At 50.0% G+C, this 24,835-nt stretch overlaps 2 protein-coding genes across 2 annotated transcripts; both read left to right on the forward strand.

Moving 5' to 3' along the window:
• Window positions 1-24,800, forward strand: LOC128727326 (uncharacterized). Its single transcript, XM_053821222.1, has 9 exons — window positions 1-162; window positions 577-802; window positions 19,543-20,871; window positions 20,941-21,431; window positions 21,497-21,632; window positions 21,707-23,383; window positions 23,468-23,614; window positions 23,701-23,857; window positions 23,936-24,800. Exons 2-9 carry the CDS (start codon window positions 759-761, stop codon window positions 24,200-24,202), a joined length of 4,248 nt encoding a protein of 1,415 aa, XP_053677197.1. The 5' UTR covers window positions 1-162; window positions 577-758; the 3' UTR covers window positions 24,203-24,800.
• LOC128727327 (pyruvate dehydrogenase [acetyl-transferring]-phosphatase 1, mitochondrial) lies at window positions 14,087-16,122 on the forward strand. The gene is made up of 3 exons (XM_053821223.1): window positions 14,087-14,215; window positions 14,310-14,618; window positions 14,724-16,122. The coding sequence occupies exons 1-3, from the start codon at window positions 14,087-14,089 to the stop codon at window positions 15,690-15,692; spliced, it is 1,407 nt and encodes a 468-aa protein (XP_053677198.1). The 3' UTR covers window positions 15,693-16,122.
• Window positions 24,801-24,835: the final 35 nt, after the last annotated feature.

Below are 24,835 nucleotides of genomic sequence, written 5' to 3' on the forward strand. Positions count from 1 at the left end.
GCGAGAGCCTCGCCGTTGGGCGCCGCGTTTTAGGTTTCATAAAAGCACGATCGGCGCACCTTGGCTCAGGTCAGTCGTTGAGCAGCCGTTGCCGAGGTGAGCACGCGTGCCAATTCGCAGTCCCGTGCCGTTGTGAACGTGTGTGAGTGCGTGTGGGTGTGTGTGTGTTTTTGGCCGTTTTTTTTTCATTGCTTCTTGGTTTCGATTCATCTCCGTTTTGGGGTGGGATCAGCGTGGAGTGAAACCGGTGGAAAAGCGGGCTGTCGAGCTTTCGCGACTCGCGGGCGCATCAGCAACAGTTGCAGCAACACCAGCATCCGGAACGGTACACGCGCGCGTGTGTGTGTGTGTGTGTGCGTTTGTATATTCGGTAACGAAACGCGATCCTCGTGGTGCGATCGCCGTGTGAAGCAACACTTTTCCGAACCCATTTTCCGACCCGATACGCTTCCTCCAGCGTGAGTGAAAGTGAAAACCACCTCCGCCCCCGTCGTGTGTGCGTGTGAGATAGAGAGAGAAAGAGAGAGAGCAAATCTTAAGAAGTAATCTTAACGCATTCTGCTTCCGTTCCCATAGGGTTGAGACGCGTGCATCATTGGAAAAAGTGAACGATCGTCGAGTGACATCGAAAGCAAAAAAAAAACAAACACATAAAAAGAAACCCTTCCAAATCCGCGATCGCGAATTGCGGTGCCCTATGTTTAGGTTTGTGTGACGCGTGTGTCCTTACAGCACGCCCTACAGCAAAGCAGGCGAAAATGAACATCAGCGCCTACTCATCTTCCGACGTCCGTGCAGCAAGGTACGTCTTTTCTCTCGTTTATTTTCCCCGCGTATGTGTATGTGTGTGTGTTTGTGTGCTTTTACTAGCCGACGACGACTTTCGGCACCGCGGAAATGTGCGAAATAAAATTAAATAAAAAAAAAGGCCCTCAACAAACCAATCTGTTGAAGCAAATCCATCCGACAGCCGTAAATTATTGCCATCGATTACTTTTCGGAAGCAAAATTAATTCGATGAAGCGATTATGAGATCAACGGATCCGTGATGGGGGGGGGGTGGTTTTTTTTTCGACGCTAATTTGCAATCAATCCAAATTGCAAGCTCGCACAATTAAAGCCACAACGCTTGGCACGTTTAATAACGCATCGCAGCCTGCGCGAACAATTCTACCGTGCAATTCCGTGCTCCCTTCGGGAGTTTATGCAACCTGGCTCGATTTCTGCACACGGCCATTTAGCATTTAACCGGGGGAATGATGGGGGGCAACAAAAAGCCCTCTAAAATTGAATAAACATTGTTCGCTCAATCGAGAAGCGAATGCGCGTTTTCCATCGCCAGCTCGATCGCCCTCCATAATTTATTTCCTGCGCGGCCTACGCACGATGGAGAGCACCGAAAAGGGTGGCGGCGTGGGGAAGTGAAACGAAAAAAAAAATTAAAGAAAATCTCAAATCCTCCCGCTCGACATCGCGCGCATCATTGTTCTTCTCGTTTGGACCGTTTTTAACTCCTCCGGTCTAAGGTCTCGATCTCACGATCGAAACCGAGGGACGTTACTTTTCGGCAGCGACCCCGTTATTTGCCACCCCCGCTAGCTTGGTGCTTTGTTTTTATTTTCCTCATCTTTCTTTTCTTCTTCCCACCCACCAGTTGCGTAAGATAACAAAGTAATTTCATTGAAGCATCGGCTTTTCCGCTTCGACGTTTCTCGCCGCCGCCGCCGCCGCCGCTGCCGCCTGTCGAACTAAGTCCAGATTTGGCGCTTATTATGGCAAAGTCCACCGCCGAGCGAACAAACAAACGAAAAAAAAAACAAAAACCGCCACAATTTTATTGTGAAACTAATCCCTCAACACACTTTTTTTTCGGCCCCATCCCAAAACCCCTCACACCGTGGAATGTGCGAACCGCGAAATGTTGCAACAAAGCCGCAAACACAACCAGAGCCAGGGTGCATTAGATATTGCTTTGATCAGTGCGAAATCAAGAAAAAAAAACCTCGTGTGAACAATTAAAGTTATTCTCTGCAAACATAACGGAAGCGTTTCGATCGCGTCGGTGAAACGAAGCCGAACCGAGATTGATCTCGATCGTAGCCTACTTATACGATATACCGTGTGTTTATGGCATGCGACGAATCGTGTGATCGGCTCAATTTTGGCACAAAACTAATGGAGCCACACAGTTTATAGCACAACACTTAACGGTTTGGTGCTAGAACAATGTCACGCATTGACGAGCGACACTTGCAATCTCATTTTTGTTCCATCGCCCGATCGATGAAAAGTAACAAAACCGCACAACTATTCAACGCATCAACGATCAACGAACACGGAACCGCTGTTTGCCTGGCAACAGCAGCCTTTTCCCGAGTTGCTGCAGAAAAACCTGTTAACAGTCGACGAACCTTGCGCTTGGGTTTATGTCGAAAAGTTAAAACGCTTCCTGGAACCTCACTCGGGATGGCTCCATTGTGCCGACGAGAAGAAGATGGTGCCTATAATCGCAAATATTTCGGCCAGGAAGCGAAGTCTCCCGCGACCCAAAGCTGCCGAGACCGGTCCTGCCAGAAACTGACCCGGGGGGAGGTCCAGCAAACCGGCCGTGGAAATGGGAAAGAGAAAAACGACGACAAATTACCGTCGTCGTACTGTCTTTCCTGCACCTGCCAGCTTGCGAGTTTGGTGGGCCACAAATCAACCGGCGAACGGTGGTAAATCAGAATCAGCGAGCGTACACACGCACAAAACGGTGACGTAGGCCCGTATCGGTGTCGACGTAACAACAGCTTGTTGTTTGGACGCCTCGCATCGCGTTTATTTGACCACCCGGCGGATCCCAGAAACCTAAAACAGAGGTGGAGGATCCTTTCGCCCGCCGATCGTGCTTCATTAATAATACATAAGCTTTCCGTGGGGACAAAACTGGCGGCTTCACCAACGCCCGCCGACCGAAGGCCTGGCCCAGAGATAACCTTCCCTGGGCGGACCGCGTTACGCCACGATGGCGGCCAAAAAGCGAAGCCAATTTATTATGCACCTTACGGACGCGTTATACGAGTATGCTTGTGATTTTTTTTTTGCTTGTTTCTTTTCTCACTTTTCTTTGTTTATGTATGTTGCCCCTCTTCACGCAACATATTCGCGTTACCGTGGTCATAACTTGCACATCACTCCTCGTGCGAACATATGTTTCCATGGCACGTTGGCGCGCAACTCGATCGGTCGGTTGGTTGGTTGATTAGACACCCAACAAACACCCCGAATCGTTGCATCTCCCCGTCGCTGGCGATCGTGCTATCGGACCAACAGGCAAATTTAGGCCACGCGGGACCTGTTTCCAACCGGACCGGGTTGGCTTTCCCGGTGACATTGGACATTGGCGGTCCATTTGAGACACATCGTGAAGGACACTCCTATGCCAGCTACAAGTACCCACTTCGGTGTCACCATCGTCGACACCGATGGCAACTAGCGACGTGCCACGATCGCGATTGCAACCGAGCGTGGTGACTCAAGCGTTGGTTTATTTACTTATTTTTTTTATTATTTTATTTCATTCGCGGAGTGGCGTATTTTGATCTTTACATCCTCTCGAAACACGCCTCGTTTAATGCAGGATATGCATAAACACGAACGGTGCGGTCTTTGTTCATCGACTGCGACACACGCTACCGGTGAATTCGCGATATAATATGGCGTTCATAAACTCGACGCGATTAAGACGAGACGTGTATGAGCAGGAATACGAAAATGAGTCAATCGGGCGGACACCCGATCGTAATCGGATCGGTTAATTCGGATGAATTTTCATGAACAATCGCAAACGCGGAAGAACGATCAATCAAGAGTCGGTTCGTCGCTTGCACACGCGCCCAAGTCGTTCGTTGGCCGCATGACAGATTTCGCTTGAAACAGTTCACAGAACATGTGCCTTTTACGTGGAATCGTTCCCAACCTCAACAAGGGTACCTGTTCGACCATCCGACCATTCGTCTTTGCATTCTCGCACGCGGGGCACGAATTAACATAATCCACCGCGAAGGTGAATGAATTCTGCACCCAATTATGCCCCCCCCCCCCCTGGTCGGTGTCGATGGGATATTTTGACCGAGCATTCCACAAACCGATGATCCGACAGTGTGATCGTGACCGGTTTGACACCAAAACAACAAAAAAAACCCGCCAAACCCTTGATCGATCGAGCGGCTTAGTAGCGATCGTTCGCCCATCCAACAGCAGCAAGGTTCATCTAGCCAACTTGGCTAGATCGAGCAGCTGTTGTTGATGATGTGATGACGCTCCCACGGAAACACTTACAGCGCTCACAAACGAAAACTCCCGAGAACCCATCAGAATCGCGTACCACCTCCAGGTAAACTGCGCCACTCCCAATTAACATCATTAACCTTTTCCCTCTGGTTGCGCCCGTTTCGTTGGGTCGTTTGCGAAGGTACCTCGAGATCACTCCACCCCATGTGTGTGTGTGTGTGTGCTACCGGTTGCTACTAGTGTAGAGATCACCCGGCAATCCCGGATTCTGATCGAGTGCGATTTTCCGGAATCACTGCAATTCATTTGCTGTCAGTGTTGTGTGTGGGTTTTTTTTTCTTGTTTTTTTTTGCAATGCGATACCGCAACCACGTGTAATGCGAGAAGCCGACGTGAGGCAACGAACACACGCCATCCAAAGATCCGGGATCGTAACCGACACTCGCACGCTCGATAAACCGGCACGCAACGTAACGCGGCTCGTAAATCTGCCACCCTCAAAAAAGGAACCAAAACAGCTCTCTCGCGAGCTCGAACACGCCCAAATTGTCGCGGCCCTGCTCGTTCGGTTACGGGACCTCTGCTGGAATGTTTTATCATCCGGATCCTTTCAGGAAACCGCTTCCCCGGGTGGAGAAGGGATCCACACGAAAACTCGTCGCTTTCAACTGGCGAAGCTCGGCGTCGAACGGATTGCGGTTTTGTAATACGCACGTGCAGAAAACCGGCTCCGGTTTTGTCACCTCCGGGGGTTCGGTTGTTTGTCTGCGTGTGTTTGTGTGTGTGTGTGTGTTTGTTCACCCTCTCCATCCGGATCGACTGACATCATCATCATCATCATCATCATGCTGATGATCGGCACACCATCACGGCCCTTCGCTTGTGCCAACGCGGGAAGATGTTGCTTCCTCGCGCTGCTTTTGTTCCGTTCGGTTTGTCGCCATATTTCACTTTCTACTTCCCGCACCTTCCACCTTCGACACTCCCCTCTCGCTCCCCTCTCTCCCTCCCCCACCATGACGGGGGTGGGATGCCAGGGAGGTCACCGCAACAGCCGCCAATCCATCACACCGCGAGAAAACGCACCTCGCAACGCCAATGAGCTGTCAAACGAGCCCCAATCCACTCGATCTCTCGCCAACGCTCGATCGTCGTCTGCCAAACCCGATCGCTTGCCTGCCAGCCGCCAGCTGGCTTTTCTCGTCGACGCTTCACGCCGTAGATGCATTTCCTCGTTCCGTCTTTAATTAGCATACAAAGCGGCCGCCGAACGGCACAGCCAGCGCAGCGAGTTGAAAGAAAAACAACGTGTCGGTGATCTTCGCGCGTCACCCAAAGGCGAATCGCTCCACCACGACGTTTCCGATGATTGATCGCTTCGGTGGGAGGAATGTGTGGCACACGGCCTTTGCGTCACCTCGGTTTGGGCTCGGAAGGGTTATCTTGGCGTGAACTTGAGGTTTGACAAATGGTGACATTAAACACCTGCCCCATCTGGCAGCAAAAACCCGTGGCAGAAGAACGAACACGAGCACGCACATTTATTTACGCAAATTAACGCAAATCCACAGCGCCAGACGAGTTGCTGCAATCTGCTGGCTGTCCGCAAGGTTGTTGCTCCTGAGCCAACTCAACTCCCACCGATTGCATTTGCGAGGGCCAAAATTCTGCCGGACTCGTTGAATCGCAAAACCACCGCCACCACGAAGGCAGATGCACACCGTGTCGCGTTGCATCGAACCCAAGGCAAACCGGTTCCGGGGATGAGCACGGCAAATGTCCCCGGGTCACATCCGAAACGGCCCGCAGGGTGGCAGTTTAATTTTATTTATTTCCCCTCACGATTCTTTTTTTTCTTCGCGCTTCGCAAAACTTGGCAAAGCTGGCTCGCTCGATCGGGCACGATCGGGTGATCGCACGCTGCATTTGCATGCTGTCGGGATTTGCGGACGTTCTGACGATCGATTGGGATGTGTAGGTGTGTGTGTGTGGTGGCTCCGGATCCGTCACAACCGCCAATTAGCACCGTAATGAGACAGTTTAATTTCAATTCTCACCTTCACACCGATTCGGGCGAAACTGGCAAAAGGGGGATAATTTAATGTAATTAGTAAACCATCGCTAACACGCGGGTTCGTCGTTTGCCCGCCCGTTGCAGTCTTCTGATCGGTGCATCGTCATTAATGCGGCTTAGGATGAGCAGAAAACCGTCGAAATGAAGCATTTAAGCTAGAAAACTTCACAACACGCTTAGAACCAAAACGGGCTTTTGAATGCTTTTTTTTTGAGCATCCAAAATCCACGCGATCGACGGATCGATGTTGCTTCCGGGGCGTCCGATCAAAAACATCAAATGGCCACGGAAACAAAGCGACAAAGTGACGTCCAAAAAACGGCGCCACGACATATCTTGCCTGCAGATCCGGTCCGATCGGAAGATGTTATATTTTTTTTTCTTTCGTCCGCGTTACAACATCTCACCGCTCGATGCCGTCCGTAATCGTGCCTCACTCGCTAGGAACCGGCCTGCGCCAGTGAAAGAGCTTCCACTTCCTTTCGCGAGCACACCAACCGTTCGTCAGTTACGGCGACTCTCGCTAGATGAAGTAAGAGCCGCAGAAAAACGATCGAAAGTGAATGCGCAATCCGGTGCGAGATCGAACCCCGCGGTACGATCGTGCCTCGTGCGTGAAAGTGTGCGTTGCCGGCATGCTGGGCAGCACCTTTCGCACCTTCACTCCGAGTGTATGGGAAATGGGCGCCAGGCTTTCGTTTTCCGCAGCCACCGATAAGAAAAACCACTCGGTTCGTGTTCGATTTGAATATACGCGTGCGATCGTACTTTGCGCGTGCGTTGGTTTGAGTGTTTTCAAGGGAGTCTCTCCTTCTCTCTCGCTTTTTGTGTCTAATAATAACGTTGCAATTTCTCTATCCGGCGCCATCGGTGGGTACGAACCGATCGGTGGCCTAAGCGTTCCCAACGGGCTTCGATGTGTTTTACTGCCACGGCGGTCATAATTTACCATCGATGGTCGTGACATTTCCCGAAATTACCCTCACTCGACCTACTCGGGGGTAGGAGTCACTTATCTCTCTTAAGCCTCCCGCGCAACATTTAAAAACAGCATGCCACCAACGACACCAACAAAGCAACAGCAGCTTGCATAAGTTACGCGGAATGAAGGAAAAAGACTCGCGGCGGCATGGTTTTAATGAATCGTTTTCCCACTCGCTTCAATGTCCTGCGACTGTCCGAAGCGAGTGAGGGCAGCAACAAAAAAAACACAGAGAAAAAAAAATTCACCCTCTCACTAAACGAGCGAGCTTCCAACTTTCCAACGGTCTGAAACAATGTGTGTTAAAAACGTCCCCGTACATGGGTACGCGCAAACACCGTTTTTCGGTGACCGGTACTGGGCAAATATTTCCGGCCTCCAAAGGAGAAAAGTCGCGCTTCTCTCCTGCGTGCGGGAGAAAAACATTCACCCACCCACCCAACAGCATCCAGACGGTCGATCGGTCGATCGTCACGGAACCGGAGTCGTTATTGAAAATGAAAGTTTACGCAAGCCTCTCCCAGCATGCGATGCAGCATCCACCGCTCTACTTCCGATGCATGGCGCGTTTCGGTTTTAACCTTCCTTTTTTTTTTCCTCATTTTGCCTTCCTTCAACCAGGAGGGCTTCGCTGGGGAGACCTCGAGAAAACTTTCTCCTTCGTGGCTGGATCGTGGGTGGTTCTTTCGGTGGCACCGTACGACCTTTTCTGCGCAAACGATCGAGCCCCCGCTTGTGATCGTCGGCAAACGTGCAAATGAGAAAATTTGTATGCGTCTGCTAACCCAGGCTGGGGTGCAAAATGAGCTTGCAAATGTGGCTGGTTTATGCAATGACATGTTGAAAAAACTCGCTTCCCTCGGAGGCAGATAAAGGAACATGCGGGTGCGTTTTTTTTTTGTTGGCCACCAGAACGGAACCATCGTTCGTTTGAGCATTTAAAACCGTTCGTGTTTTTGTTTGTGTGGACCAAATGGACCACACCGCAAAGATGCACAAAAACGCCAGCGATGCCCTCCCCAAGGCCACGAGTTTCTAACCGAATGCACGTAAATTTAAATCACCATGTCGTTGGCTGCCGACTCGGTCAGGATGTGGCTGCTTTTCGTTCGCCTGCGGCCGGATTTCACTAATCCGGTTTGTTTTTACTCTCTCGCAACCCTGACACCGTGGTTCTGCGTGATCACAACCACGGAACGGTTAACTCGTGAAACGATCGCGGTGAAATTATGGTTGCACCCCTTTTTCCCGCCTCGAACGTTTGTGTTAGAGTTAGTTTTTCCCACTCGCAGCGGCAATGATGTAAGGCAAGAATTTATTATTTCTTCATTTTCCAGCACGTCTTTGGTTAACCAGTAGTTTGGCTAACGATCGTTTGTGGTCTGCAATTTCATTGCCGCTGCCCTTTCGCTTTCAGCCAGATTCTCCCCGGAAAGGGTGCCGAATTTCCACAAACCGGAACGGTCTCTCGATCGGTTCAAAACCCTGCATCAGTCACGGCCCAGTTTAGCTTGCGGAATCTCGCGGTTTGCAAATTTCGCATCCATTCGAGCACTGGCGATGAAAGAAGCGCACGTTCCCACGGATCCGCGATCACGGGGTCTCCACTATCACGCCGATCGTGCCGTCCATTAGTGCCGAACTAACGCCCTGGGAAATGTTCGATCTCTCGCAAACCGCGAATAATGAATCGCATCGCTTTGCAACGGGCGCCAAACTTCACGGAAGTTGTCGTTGCGAAAAAAAAACACACACGCACCACCCGGGGGCCTGGGCTGGGAAAGCGACCGTGGAGGTTGAAAATGTTCACACCAATTCTTCCCAAACGGCCGCCAGAGCAACCGTACTTCCTGATGGAGCGAGATGTTCCCAGCACCTCGAGGGATGCCGTTGAACCGGGCATACCTTAGCTCGAACCGTATCGATCGAGTTTAAAGTCGACTTCACCGGCTTCTCGATCGTGGGTGAGCTAATTGCGTGGAAGCCGATCGAAATCGTTAGGAAACGAGGGTTCATTTGTGAGATGCTTCGAGTGATGATAAATATTTACAAAAGCCCCCTTTTTGATGCATTATCGAACAACGCGATCACCGTGGAGGAGTCAACGACCTGCTGACGAAATGCTAGCTGTTGGATCTGACTCAATAAATGCTGCTGAACCTCCCACACGTTGTCGATCCAACCCCCGAAGGGCCACTCTAGGCTTTTGTGTCTGCATCACGTTCATCAAAAGGCAAACGTGTCAGTTTTGCAACCTCGAAAACACCGATCCCGAAAAGCCCATCGCACATGGTCATCCTACCAGCAGCACATTGTTCGCAAATGCGTCGTCTTGCTGGCGGCCGTCTTGGACGTGGTTTGCTGCACACTCTTGCGCCACCCACGCGACGCGTGCACAATAATTACGTGCGACGCGTACCAAACTAATGCGTAAATTGCTACCGTCCGTCGAGTGGCAGACGAACCGCAAACGGGGGCCTATGTCATTACTGCATCCGACCTACTGCACCAGAAACCCCGACGACGATGGCGTCAAATTGTCACGCGCCAACAAAAAAAAAGGGACGATGATTTCGCTTTCGGATAAGCGCCGTTGTCTGGCGCAAACGATTCCCGTCTGCCTTGGATCGCTGATGCCGGTGATGGTTGATGCTGCTATGCTGAAGCGATCAGCTGCTAGCCCATGCAAATCCTCGACCGGGCTCTTGAGCTGAAACGGCCCACAAGTAGGCCCTCTTGTTGCCCCATCGAGCGAATGGAATTAACCCTTCCCTAGAGCACATTAAAGAGCACTCGAAAACCTTAACGATCGATCCCTTTGGGCCCAAGGAACGTTGCCAGTGACGATCACCTAACGATCGAGCATCGGTTGATGTATTTTCTTTCGCTTTCGCGAGTGGTGATCGTGGCTAGGGCAATCGAACATAGAACAACAAACAGACGACCAAGCGCGAGGAATGTCGTACTAAATCGAGGTAAATCGAGGGCACCCGATCCATGATGAAATGGCGTTGATCAGTTTTACTATAGCACTTTAGCGGCCATGCACCACTCATCGCTCAAGGAACCAGGCTTTTGTTGAGATTCTCATCGCAATGGCCAATCCACGGCTGTGAAACGTTGGATGACATGCATTTTTTGTCTCATCAGTTGATAGCAAAACATCGATCGCGACACGAGAAAAGGATTTTCAAAGGGGAGAAAACATATTAATTACAAGCTGATGTCACCCGATCTGCACTAAATTAAGGTCACACAAAATTTTAACACTCATGATCGTAGTTCACACATAATAACCCACCGATGGCGATCAACAACGTTTTTAATCAACAATTGTAACCTTTCAACCACCGAAAGGTCGTGTGAACTACACGAAACAAATGGAGGCTTGAAATTAAACTAAGCAAATTTAATTTACCATCCAGTACGGCAGCTATTTCCCTGGGATTTCCCTTCTAAAACAAAACAAAATCTCGAACGATGACTTCCAGGAATGTGACACTGAACTTTCGGCAACCCTAGAACGCGCCGAGAACCGCGCTAAATTTGCGTGTCGTGAGCGTTTGTGTTAGCGTTCGCGTTTGCCTAACCACTTGCCTTTTCATCCAGCCGTACGGCTTAGAGTGGTGAGCAAATAAACCGCTGTAATGTAAAAAGCCCTTCTGGCGAGGCGCAAACAAACAGCCGATTAACCCACCAGATAGCGCAAATGTGTGTGAGGATCGTGCGGAACAATCATTCGCCATTTTTCTTGTTTTTTTTTTTTTTGTTATCGAAACTCCCATCCGCTGTCAGTTTTGAGAGATCTTTTTCATTGCCGATGTCTTGGGCGGCTTATGATGCATCATTTGCAGATAATCTCGTTGCTAAACTTTATCATCACATCGGCATCACCGGCACTTGAGGGGTTCGTCGCCTGAATTATTCATTCGACAAACGGCCAAGTCTTTTGTTTCTCCCCGCCATGGGGCTGCCGACCGCGCAATCAGTTTCGCTATTTGCATGCGAGCTTCGGTATCGGTAAATCACTCCAAACTGCCACGGTACAATGTAGTGAAGGTGCACAAACCCGCCTCAATCCACCATTCATAATTATCCGATCCGGGAGGATGATGATTTAATCAAACAAACCAGGACCGAGTCGCAAACATGCCCGTGCCGATCGTCACACTTCCAGTCATGTCTCGTACCTGGATCGGCATCAGCACTCTTCTAGTCATCGTCGGCAAGAATTTGAAATGAGCACTCCTCGCAACGGCGAAAGTACAGAAGCCGGTCAGGGTCTACCTAAGCACGGGCTTTTCGTGGGCACGACACCAACGGCGGACGATTTACGATGGCTGCCGGTGTCGTAAATTGGCACTTTGCCGTGCGACCTGCCATTCGCATCACGAACCGGCGCTAGGGCCTTCTCATCAGTGTCCCTTTGGCGTCAGGAGATGACTCTATTGAAGCCTCAACCTTCTCGAGGCGACGCCATCGAGCGGTGGGTAGCAGGCGCACGCTGTTAGGTTAGGTAATTGTACGGTCCTTCTCCCGCCAGGGCCGAACGCTCGAACGTCGCCTCTGATGGGTTGATTTATATTCTTATTCGCACTCGATCGATCGCAGCGAAGGTGTTTGCACTGTTTTCTGCCCATCACACCACGCAACGGTCGCTCTACCCGTCCGTTTTGTGCCCTAGAGGTGGCCGCACTCCAATAGTACTTTCACTTTTTACCGAACAGGTATCATTGCGCCTACGGAGGGGTACATTCTTTTGCTGTTCAGACGAGCCTCGCGGAGGATTTATTACCGCATGTTTCCGTGGGTCATTTCACGGCGGCATCGGTGCGAGACATTCCGCACACAAAAGAGTCCATTTGTCTAACGCCACGCACGCAGCTGATTAAAGGTCAGTCCGTCGAAGGAATTGATCGTCGAGGATCAACACGAGGATCGGCAAAAGGAATTTCCGACAAGGGGCGAGTGATCTAACGAGACGTGATGGCTCCTAAATCATCGCCCATTCGTTGTCGAAGGTCAGCGGAGATGTTTGTGTTTGCATTTATTCTTCGTGTCTTCGTTCTCCTCGCACCGGTTGCTAAACCAACAATATCGTCAGGGGGATACCCGGCGTTGTAGTTCTTTTCCAGCGTGCCCTCCGCTCATGGCAGATCTCCGGCAACCCCTTCAACCCCTAATTCAATTATCACGCCAATCAAGTTGCAAATTGTGCGACTGAGCAACAGGCCCAATAACGATCATGCCGATTATCTGTGCTGGGCTAAACCGATTCGTCAATGTTTACCTGCGGGGTTTTCGCTAATGGTTGAAATCATTATTATCGTTCTCGCTACGGGCAATCCATCCGCCACTGGTTCGATCCTGTTGGTATCTGCATTGGTTGATATGATCCGTCCGCAGCTGTACGCATCGGGCATGACAAGTGATTTTGGAATCGTGCAAGCACTATCAAGAACCACTGTCAGAGCGAAAAAACGCGCCAAAACCCACGGTTCGTCAGCAAACGACAGAAATGGAGATGGGGTTTTAAAGATACAACCGCTTCGCGACTGGATAATTTCCAAATGGATTCGAGTTCCGGGTCCTGACACGCCTAACAACATCCGCATCCGGGATGCGATCATGATCTTAAATAAAGTGTAACTCATCAGAATGGTATGAAGCAAATGCTGTGTAGCATGAAATTCACAAATATTGCAGTTGTTAATACGCATATGTTCTTGCACTACTATTTACTCGCATTTTGATTATCGAACGATTAATCTATTTCTATTGCATTTATAATTACATCGATCAAATGTATTTATTATTTATTTTCATATTTCAAAATACACTAAAAATAAAGTTGATACATGATGTCAACGAGATCATAAAGAATTTGAACCAGTTACTTCAGCTACGACTTTAACGGTTCGAAATTTGACGTTTCTAACTTTTGAAAATTAGCTGACATCATACATTTGACATTCACAGTGTCAAAGATAATGTCATATCGTGGCGTGATCGAACTTGTTTTGGTGGAAATGTTTTTACTGAAGTGAAATGTAATTGTTCAATTTGAAATAATTTAAAGCTTTCAATTACATTAACATTACAATCAAGAAAGAAAGCAGCCTTCAAACAACCGTGTAACACATCGTGCGTAAGTGATTTTCGCCAGCAAATCTGTGCCGGTTGGAAGAACGTTCTCTCTGATTGATACTTGGTTTCTATTTTAGGTTTTATGCAACAATTTGTGATTGTTTTTCTGATGCGACCCGTTACCGCAGCCAAAGTAATCAATTCCGTCGGTTATATTTCTTACCTTAATCTGTCAGCGGGCACGGCGTTGCCACGTTAGGTTAGGGTATCCGTTCCGGTTCGTCGCTTGTGTTTGCCGGTAGCTCAACGGCACCGTATCTCGATCAAATATTTTCTGTGTATACTCGCAGGAGACACCTCATTTAACGACTCATTTAATCATTTAGAACCGTGTCTTGTCCGTGAATATGTTAGATAGTAAACCACGTGTTACTCTAACTGAAAAGTCAATATCGTAGTAGTTTGCAAGGTGACGTGACGCAAGCAAACATGCGTATTCACATCAACTGGTTCAATCGAGTATAAGCTCATTTGATTTTACATTTTATATAGTGTCAATTCCTTGTGTAGGTGCTACGTAAATATGGCTACGGCCAGTTGTAAATAGTGTTGTTCAAATTCAAACATTCAAAACGTGCATCTCGGTGAGTTTCTGTACCCACTGTAAGATGTCGAACATGGCTCCAAAAATTCTCGCCATCCGGATTCATTCGCTGACGACAGCGTTCAGCCGGTGCTACCATCGTGCGACCGCCCTGCACCGTCCGACAGGCCCACCAAAGCTCTCACCATACGACGTGCGTATCCGTAGCTTCAAAAACAGGTTATCTAACGACCGAGCGCTCGGACATTTACCATTTTGTTTCGCCCGTTGTTTCCGATGCTCTCCAGGTAAATTGTATTTTGCGGACGAATGAGCACACGCAGGAATTTTTTAGCGGCTCTGTTAAGAGTTATGACTCGAACCAGCTCGCGTCGAACTCACCGATCGAAGATTCGCGCAGCGAGGGAAGTTGCGTGCACACGTCCGGTTTGCTGGTGGGCATTTTCGATGGCCACGGAGGACCCGCCTGTTCGCAGGTGATAAGCAAACGGTTGATGCGCTACATCGCAGCCTCACTGGTGCCTCCGGATGATCTGCGCCAGCACATGCTGAACGGTTCGCAGAGCTTCTCCTTTCTGAGCTGTCACAACGATAAGGCAAGGCATAGTGGAACAGTATCGGGTTTCGGCCAGAAAACCGGTCAAAACTTGAATGGTCAATGAAACAGCAAAACATTAACACGTATATTCGGGCCTTTGCAGCTTGAGTTTGTTAGCGAAATTAAGGAACTGTACGAGAAAAGCTTCATCCAGTTCGCGAACGAGCTCACCAACACTACGCTGGCCGGCTTCCAGATGCACCAGACGCTAGAGAATGCGTTCGTCCGACTGGATCAGGATCTCTCGCGAGAGGCTATCGAAATGCCCAGTCTAAGGACGATGTCGGTGGCCATGAGTGGTGCTGTGGCGCTAGTGGCGCACATAGACGGGCCCCACTTACACGTGGCCTCCGTTGGCGATTGCTCGGCGGTGCTCGGAACCGTCACCGACACCGGTCAATGGATCGCCAAAAAGCTCACGAATGAGCACAATTCGGACAACGTGGGTGAGGTGCGTCGGTTGCTCAGCGAACATCCGGCCACCGAACGCGACACGGTTATCCGCGGCGAACGACTGCTGGGTCAGTTAGCTCCGCTGCGAGCCATGGGTGACTTTCGGTACAAGTGGACACGCGAGCAGCTCGAACAGCTGGTCGTGCCGCAGTTCGGGGAACAGGTGATTGCACCGTACTATCTCACTCCGCCGTACCTGAGCGCGTGTCCGGAGATCACACACCACATACTGACACCGCGCGATAAGTTCCTCATCATCGCCAGCGATGGGCTGTGGGACACGATGAGTGCTATGCAAACGGTGCACCTTGTCGGCGAGCACATGTACGGGAAGGCTTTTCTGCAACCGCTAAAGCTCCCGAAACAAGACATCATGCTTGGGGAGATTAGTCAGATGCTGAGCACACGGAAGGCGGGCTTGCAAAAGAAGCCACTAGACCGAAACGCAGCGACCCATCTCATTCGAAATGCGCTCGGCGGCACGGAATACGGCGTAGAGCACTCGAAACTATCGCACATGCTGTCCCTGCCGCAGGACATCGTGCGGCTGTTCCGGGACGACATCACTATCACGGTCGTGTACTTCGACTCGGAATACCTCAGAAACTGTCCTACCTGAGACGTGTGGCGTGTCTGTCGAGCAGGAAATGATTCGCAAAACACGCAAACAAACCCAGGGCATTTAATCGAAATGACGCCCGCGCTTCCCAACGAAGCACGAGTCTCAGTGTCGAGTGTCTGCGAATCACTTCCCCCAAAGGCTGGCCTTTTCATGTCGTAACGCTCAATACTCGTGTTCGTGTTTCAAACCCTGCCCGGTTTGGTGTTTGGTGAGTCATTTTTGCAGGACGAAAGCAAGCAGCTTACGACGAATATCCAAACAACGAAATCCTACGGGGTATTTTTGTTTCCGTTTTTTGAGACTTTTTTTTTAAATGTGTGCCGATTTAATCACAGTCAATCAGAAACGTGTCTAGAAATGTTTATAAAACCTGTTTAGCGTTTAGCATGTACAACCGTACGGGAAGTAATGTACGAAGTGGAAACGGGATGTGATGACGTGTCATATTAGTTTTGAACTTTATTTGTTGATTTTCTAGTTAAAAGCTAATAAATACAAACTATTTATGTGGATAAATGGTCTATCTGTGTCTGACTTTAAATGTATGCGCCTTATTTAAAACACACGTTGGATGCAATATACCCAAAGAGTAGAGATATATTAGATAAGCATGTAAATTCACGACACGGTTTTGCAAGCGAGCGTGATCCTACGTGAAGGTCACGTACGTGTCTCACTTTCAGCTTTAAAATCCGGGCGTGACCACAATCGGAAGCAAAGAAGAAAAAAAACGAAAGGCAACAGACCGGGATCGGTAATCCGGAGAAAGTGGTCCGGCTCCATTATTACGCCACTGCTCATCAACTCCACTGTTACGCCATTGACGATCGAGGCTCGAGTCCGGGAGAAGAAGAATCGCAACCCTTTCCCGCTTTGACACCCAATTCCCAGTTCCGGCTGACCGCGGGCGAAAAAGTGTGTTAATTCGCGTTGCGCGATTCGTGTTTGTACGGGGAATTTGACCGAACCTGTTTACCGACGGTGTACGCATGCCACACCGAAGCACCGGCCGCGGTTCCTCCTTTCGCCGGGAGGGCGAGTAAAGTAAAACGAAAACTATGTCTTTCCGCTCGAGTAACCTCTAATGCAACCCGAGGTGCTACGGACGATCGATCGTGATCGCCGGGCCGGATGGTTGCGCGCCGGCTTTTGCACCCGTCGTCTACGGTAGGCGGCTTACGTACCCTTCGCATGAAAGTGAAACCAAAACATAACCTAATTTCTCCCTCCCCACGGTTCGGTCGTAAGTGGTGCCGTAAGATGGATCAATAGCACCCAACGGACAGCGCCGCCGGACGGAGCGGAAGTCAAGGATCAGAAAACAGAAGGAGTAATTTCTATCAATATGTATGAAGCTTTTTCTTTTGTTTTTTAAAATTCATACTTGACTTACATGAACGCCAAGGAATGAAACTTCAACGAGTAGATTCGTGTACAAATTATACGCGAGTACTTTCACACAAGGTTACAGTTTTTAAAAACTACACTACGATTGTTTAAATGGCTGTTACTTTCTGATCACAACGATCACCAATCACTACTGATACAACAAAACATGCAACATTTGACGTTGCTGTCATTTCAATTGTCTTCAGCTGAATCTCATTATTTGAATTTACTACTCCATGTAGTAGCTTTCGTTGTAGTAATTCTTGGCGAATCTTCACACATTATTCAAAACACATTTAGCATAATGTTACAATAAAATACAAGAGCTAATGATCCGTCAATAAGAAGTAATAAGACTGAAAAGCAAAAGAAAATATATTCGATTCCAGATGAACACCGACTATGGCTGCAAACTACGCCAAGATGCCGATGAAATTGGTTTTTACATAACACCATTTTGTCTACCCATTAAGCATTAGCATTTCTCAACGAAACCGTCAATGATCATCATTCAACGATCGTCCGTGCGCGAATGGGCAGCCATATCGTAACCATTTCTCTTCTTCCCCCATTCAAATGGATAATCAAATCAGGCGCCTGCTTTTCGGATGCGATTTTATCCATCCGTCGTCCGACGAAAAGGTCGTCTGGCCATTCGGGCGAGACTAGCTGGCTATTGGCGAAACCCATTCGCGGGTGATTTATCTTCCCTTCGATCGCGTGATCCATGCGCCGGCAGACAGATGGATTAACCTTCCGTTCGTCGCTGCATTCATCTTCGATGCAACGAAATAGGCACGAATAGACCTTTAGGATAGATTAGACATCATCAATAACATGCCTCCATCATTACGCTGCCAGAAAAGCAACTTCCTTTTTTTTCTGCGAATGTCGTTGATTTCGCGCATTGCAATAATAGCTACCTAAACAGCCACTTTTATCTTCTGAAAACCAGCATTACTTCCAAGTGTGGGCATTAAAATTACATTGACTGCAATGCAGACAGCTTTAGTGGGCTGCAACTGTTCCATCCAACGTATATGCAGGTCATTTTAAACAGATATAAATCGGTACATGATCTCAACAATCGCGTTAAAATATTAAAAAAAATCAGATTCGTACGTTTCGTTAGCACACATCGTCCAACCACCGTTGTTCCATCCACCAAAATGCTTATCTTTGTGGCCATGTTTTCGAGCAACAGCGCCATTCGAGGCAACTGGTTTTTGAAATGTTCATAAATCGAACGCTGTGAAACACGTCTGCACACCGTACAACAAATTTGTCAAGCCTCCATATTTGCGAGGGAAACATGGCGCTGGTGAGATCAACATAAATTTAACTCACAGTATACTGTATTCGTTTCCGTTTCGCCTGTTTTCTTAACCCCGATGCATTGCCATGCCGAGAAAGTTGGAGTTTATGATTCTGACCCGCGACGAGACGCCAGGCATTTTTTATTGCACCAAGTCTCCGGGTGAAATGAATTAATCTTGCCGAGAGGGAAATTATGGGTGCTTATCGGAGATACTTATTGCGGCAGTAAACCGCTTTTGTTTCCTTTTTGTCTTATTTTTTCTTCGGCGCAATAAAAAAACATATGCACTTCTATGGTGGTGCCATTTGCTCGAATGCAAACATCCTGTTGAAGATATAAATAAAGAGAGAGCGATTCCAAATTCCTCGGTGTGTTTAAAAAATATACGTTGTGGGTTCACTTTCGCTGGCTGATTGCAAACCCGCGCCCGAAACTGTTCTAACCACGCATATCTTTACCATGCAAATGAAATCGCCTCACGGTCGTCACTAAACAGGAACTTTATTGTAGGCCAAAAATATCCTGAACTAGTCCCCCTGTCCCGCGCCATTACTACCGGTGGCAGGGGCCCGGGGAGAAGATTCCAAGAATTCTTAAACCGCCCGGGTGATGGCACCACCCAAACCGGATTCCGACATTATCATTCTATCACGCCATACAAGCGCCACCTCGGCGGGTGCGACGATAATCAGCATTCCTTCGTGGCAACTTAAATCCGCCATCGTCACGTAAGCCCTTGTCGCGTGAGCTTTGAGGCGAATGTTTATTTGCCGTGTGGAGGAACCAGAAGATGCTGTGGCGTCTTCACACCAACGTGCCAGATGGTCCTGCCCGGTAAATTAAATATTCAAATGAACTTTCGTCGTCTCGCCCTGACCGTTCCTGAACCAGCTGGTCGTCATGACGACAGACTCGCGATTAGCAGCCGCCTTAGATTTGCGTTCAAAAACGCCAACCCGTTTGATCCCCGTGTTTTGGGAGTTTCTTCGCTGGCGAAAGCGGCCATAAAATTAGAGAATTGATGCCACGTGCCGTGAAAGACGTCATTGACCTTCACGCGAAAAGAGTCCTTCGTTCGATCGATTCACCTGAGACGTTTTGATTCACCCGGTTCCTTCTGTTTCTTCTCCTATTTTACAGACCAAGACTATGGTACCTGGCAGCTTGTGGGCTGGTGCTGCTTGCACTGGCACACATTACCACGGGAGCCGACCTAAAAGAGCGGGCCCGTGCGGCACTTCTGCTGGAAAAACCAAACGGTCCAGCCAACTGTCAAGTGCAGCAACCACAACCCTGTCCACCCAGTAAGTTCCGCTCGGCTTCGGGCGAATGTAACAACTTCAACCACCGGTACTGGGGCGCTCGGAGTGACCCCTTTATCCGCTTACTCCAACCGGATTACGCCGACGGACGACTCAAACCACGCACTTCGATCGGAACGCACGCTCTTCCGGTACCGGATTTCGTCGTGACCCATCTGCAACAGTTCGTCGATGAGAAAGCCATCCATCCACACATCACGGCCATGTTGCCGGCTTGGGGTCAACTGTTGGCGTACGATTTGGTGCAGATTCTGTCACCAAACTCGCAATATCGGTGCTGCCGTAACGATACACAGCAAAACAATGGCGCCCAGGAGGATGACGTGGTGCAGTGTTACGTGAATATGGGCGAAGGTTGCCGCGAGTACAAACGCTCCATTCCATCGCACGATCCGGCCAACTGTGAGTTCCACTATCGTGATCAGATGAACGCAGCCTCAGGCTTTCTGGATGGTTCCGGACTGTACGGCACGACGGAGAAAGAGATCCACGCGTTACGTACGTTCCTCGATGGAAAGGTTGACACCGGTGCGTGTCTACGGTGTAACGAACCTGGTGCGATTGGGGCACTACACACGGTGTTGCTGAAGGAACACAATCGGATCGCGGAACAACTGGCCAAACTGAACGTGGAATGGAGCGACACGACGCTGTTCTACGAAACGCGTCGCATTGTGATGGCACAGATTCAACACATCACGTACAACGAGTTCCTGCCGATACTTCTCGGCAGCCAGATCACAAACAATCCCGATCTGCGGCTGGAAACGGGAGGACATTATACCGGGTACTCCAGCGCTAACCGTGCTGGGATCTTTGCGGAAGTCGCAGTAGGCGCTATACCGGCTTTCTTGACGATGCTTCCACCGGATATGTACAACGATTCGATGTCGGCCGAAATTTTGCTTGCATCGCCGGCCATGCAGCAGACATTCATCCCGGATCATGCCAGCTTTAACGACGAGTGGACACCGATCTCGTTGGCGATACAGCGTGGACGCGATCACGGTGTACCGGCGTACCATAAAGCGATCAATCTGTGCGAGAAACGCTTCGGGAAGCCATTCGGTGCTAGGCTCAGCTTCGACGACATGCAGTACTTCGGTCTGAACCAGGCCAAACGGGAGGTGTTGCAGCACATGTACCAGTAAGTAGAGATTCAGTGTTTTGAGCAGTGCAGTGTTTAATTGTTTGTTCCGTCGTTCCGTGTTTTCAGGAGTCCGGAAGATATCGATCTGTTGATCGGTGGGTTGATGGAAACGCCCGCTCTCGGAACCGTTTTCGGACCAACGCTTACCTGCCTGATGGCGATCCAGTTCGCAAACATGCGTAGCAGCGATCGGTTTTGGTACGAGAACGATCTGCCGCCGTCCTCATTGACATTGCCCCAACTTCAGGCTATCCGGCGAGTGACACTGTCAGGAATGCTGTGCGAAACGAAGAACGTACTGCGTGCCCAACCGAAGGCCTTCATCCGTGAGGATCCGTATCTAAATGCACGACTCAATTGCGAACAACTTGCCGGGCTGGATGTGTCCGCTTGGCGCTCCGAGCAGGACGACGCAGTTGAGGAGTACATGCAGGAGGAACAACCGACACCGCCTGAGTTTGAAGAGCTGAACGTGGACCTGATCTCTAGTGCCATCAACAAGGCCAAGACGAAGTTGAACGAACGCAAACGGCAAGAGTACGAGGCATGGGTTCGCCGTAAGTATTGCGTACGCTAAAACGAGGTGACAACGGAACTGACGGGTCCTTTTTCTTCTGCATAGAGGGAGGAATTGATGCCAAGTCCCCGGACGGTACAGCTGCCTCGTTTAGTAAGGCCAACCGAAACGCGCTGATCATCGCCAACACCTCGCTATTCTACGAGCTGGCCACGAACGAGATCGTCAACTCGCTGCACACGTAAGTTATCGTTGCCTTCGTCCTTTTTGCTTGAGCTTCCAGGACACTAACACGTTCACTTTCCATTCCCACAGCCTGAGACGTCGCAAGCGCCAAGTATTCGACAACAACCTGGGAGGGTTTGCGAGTGACGATTTCAGCAACGCGCTCCAGAGCGTTGACGTAAACCAGTTCATTACCGGATCGATCTCACCGATCAACCTGGAACCGCAATGTGAAAACCTAGAGGCACCCTGTGACACTACGACACCCTTCCGCACACTGACCGCGCACTGTAACAACCTGCGCAACCCGGAGCTGGGTCAATCGCTCACAACCTTCGCCCGATTACTTCCACCGGTGTACGACGATGGTGTGTCCCAACCACGGTCACTCTCCGTCACCGGTACACCCCTACCGAATCCACGCTCGATCTCCTCGCTTATCCATCCGGACATTTCGAATCTGCACACGCGCTACTCACTCATGGTGATGCAGTACGCTCAGTTCCTTGATCATGATCTTACGATGACACCGATCCACAAGGGTTTCCACGAGTCGATTCCAAGCTGCCGATCGTGCGATTCACCACGCACCGTTCATCCAGAGTGTAGCCCGTTCCCGGTGCCACCACGTGACCACTATTACCCGGAAGTGAACGTGACAAGTGGAGAGAGGTTGTGTTTCCCGTCTATGCGCTCCCTACCCGGTCAACAGACGCTTGGACCGCGTGAACAGATCAACCAGAACACGGCGTTCCTGGACGCGTCCCAGATCTACGGCGAGAACGGGTGCATTGGCAAGAAACTGCGTGGGTTCTCCGGTCGTCTTAACTCCACAATCCATCCCATCCAGGGTAAGGAACTGTTGCCACAAAGCCCGGTACATCCGGAGTGCAAATCCCCGAGCGGATACTGCTTCATTGCGGGAGATGGACGCGCCTCGGAACAGCCGGGTTTGACGGCGATTCACACCGTGTTTATGCGAGAGCACAACCGCATCGTCGAGGGATTGCGTGGTGTCAATCCGCACTGGAACGGTGACCAGCTGTACGAGCAGGCACGCCGTATCGTGATCGCCCAGAACCAACACATCACGTACAACGAGTTCCTGCCGCGCATACTCAGCTGGAACGCAGTGAACCTGTACGGGCTGAAGCTGTTACCGCAGGGCTACTACAAGGAGTACAACCCGACGTGCAACCCATCGATCGTGACGGAGTTCAGTACGGCGGCGTTCCGCATTGGCCACTCGCTGTTGCGACCGCACATTCCACGGTTGAGTGTGCAACATCAACCGATCGATCCACCATTGCTGCTGCGTGACGGGTTCTTCCGTACGGATAACTTCCTCCAACCCGGTCTGGTGGATGAGATCTCGCGTGGATTAGTCGCGACACCGATGGAAACACTCGATCAGTTCATCACCGGTGAGGTGACGAACCATCTGTTCGAGGATCGTCGCATTCCGTTCTCCGGGTTCGATCTGATCGCGCTTAACATCCACCGGGGACGAGATCATGGCATCCCGTCGTACAACAACTACCGCGCGCTGTGTAATCTGAAGCGAGCGCAAACTTGGGAGGATTTGGGACGGGAAATTCCACCGGAAGTGATCGCTCGGTTGCGCCGGATCTACGCGCACGTGGATGATATCGATCTGTTCCCGGGTGGTATGTCCGAGCGGCCACTCCAGGGTGGTTTGGTTGGACCGACGTTCGCCTGCATCATCGCTATCCAGTTCCGGCAGTTGCGTAAATGCGATCGTTTCTGGTAGGTCTGGTAGTAGGTGGAATCGTCTTACGATCGTTTGCACTAACGCTCTGGTTTATTCGCCTTTCTCCCCCTCGCGAACAGGTACGAAAATGAAGATCCCGTGGTGAAGTTTACCGAGGGTCAGCTGGCGGAGATCCGCAAGACAACGCTGGCGAGGATCATCTGTGAGAATCTGGACATCACCGGTGATATGCAGCGTGCGGCGTTTGATCTACCAAGCAACTTCCTGTAAGCACGTGGCTCCGCTTATTCTTGATGTTGATTTGTCCATTAACTGACCCGTTCCGTTCTGTTCCGTTCCGGGCTTCTTACAGCAATCCACGTGTGCCGTGCAGTTCCATGCAACAAATTGATCTCAGCGCATGGCGGGAAAACATCGTGCAGGGATGCCAGATTGGCGGGAAAAACGTGAACGTCGGAGAATCGGCATTCCCGTCACCGTGTACCAGCTGCATCTGCACGAACGAAGGGGTAAGTTGAGGGCATTATCAAACCACCGGAAATGGTGAACACTTACACGATGTCCTTTTTGTGCTCCCCCACTAACAGCCTCAATGCGCGTCGCTGCGTATCACCGACTGTGCCCAGCTGGCCCGCGAGTGGCCACGGGACGTGATCCTGCGAGATGACGTGTGCAGTGCCCAGTGTGGTCTGGTGCTGCAAAACACCACTCCTCAGGGTCGTAACATTCCGATCAGTTTGCGGCCACCTCCTCAGCGTATTGCGCGGTCACGCATCGTGCAGGCACAAACGGGATCGGCATCGTTCAGCTTCCAGGGCTTCCAGTTTCCCGATCTGACGCAGTTTATCGGGTAGAGAGAGGGTGCACCAGACGTCGGAGCGCCGAAAAAAAAAACAACACACTTTTGTACATATTGAGCGGCCATAATTGATAGTTTCTTTCTGTTGCGGTTTTTTTATTATTATTTTACTCGGTATTCTACGTCTGCGCCGATAGCCGGATCCTCGGTGGTCCGTTGTTGATCGAGCCGTATCTATTACCACTGCCTCACCACACACGTGTGGTGCGTCTTCGCAGGACCTATGCGCCTGCTGTTTGTCGTCTATTTTATCGCTCTATTTTATTTTATTTTTCGCATCTATGTGTGTGCTTCCTTAAGTTATGATCTGCCCCGAGAAGGAGGAGCGCTCTATCTCTCTCTCTCCGTACTTCACGTTTTAATGCACGTATCAAGCGACCTAGACCTATTGTACTATTGTAGAGCAGCATTCGAACGGTATTCGATGCAATGAGTTAATCATACCATGCAACAGTGAAGCAACCGCGCGGCAGCAGTAGCTAGTGATCAAAATGATATGTAGAGCATATATGCTATGTAAAAAAAAAAGACCCTGGTGAAGCCGTAGTACTGTTAGACTGCGAGCGATCCGAATCCAGTAGGACGTCATCGAGTTAAAGGATAATAATAAAGTATAATTCAATTTTCT

This window comes from Anopheles nili, chromosome 3 (assembly GCF_943737925.1).
Source record: "Anopheles nili chromosome 3, idAnoNiliSN_F5_01, whole genome shotgun sequence".
Classification (NCBI taxonomy): Eukaryota; Metazoa; Arthropoda; class Insecta; order Diptera; family Culicidae; genus Anopheles; species Anopheles nili.

Bases quoted from the DNA above. Each gene is read 5' to 3' on its own strand.
- LOC128727326 (XM_053821222.1), top strand. From the start codon at position 759: ATGAACATCAGCGCCTACTCATCTTCCGACGTCCGTGCAGCAAG. The intron at 21,633-21,706 runs GTAAGTTATCGT...CCATTCCCACAG, and splicing joins ATCGTCAACTCGCTGCACAC to CCTGAGACGTCGCAAGCGCC. The intron at 23,858-23,935 runs GTAAGTTGAGGG...CCCCACTAACAG, and splicing joins GCATCTGCACGAACGAAGGG to CCTCAATGCGCGTCGCTGCG.
- LOC128727327 (XM_053821223.1), top strand. From the start codon at position 14,087: ATGTCGAACATGGCTCCAAAAATTCTCGCCATCCGGATTCATTCGCTG. The intron at 14,216-14,309 runs GTGCGTATCCGT...GATGCTCTCCAG, and splicing joins CAAAGCTCTCACCATACGAC to GTAAATTGTATTTTGCGGAC. The intron at 14,619-14,723 runs GCAAGGCATAGT...GGGCCTTTGCAG, and splicing joins TGAGCTGTCACAACGATAAG to CTTGAGTTTGTTAGCGAAAT.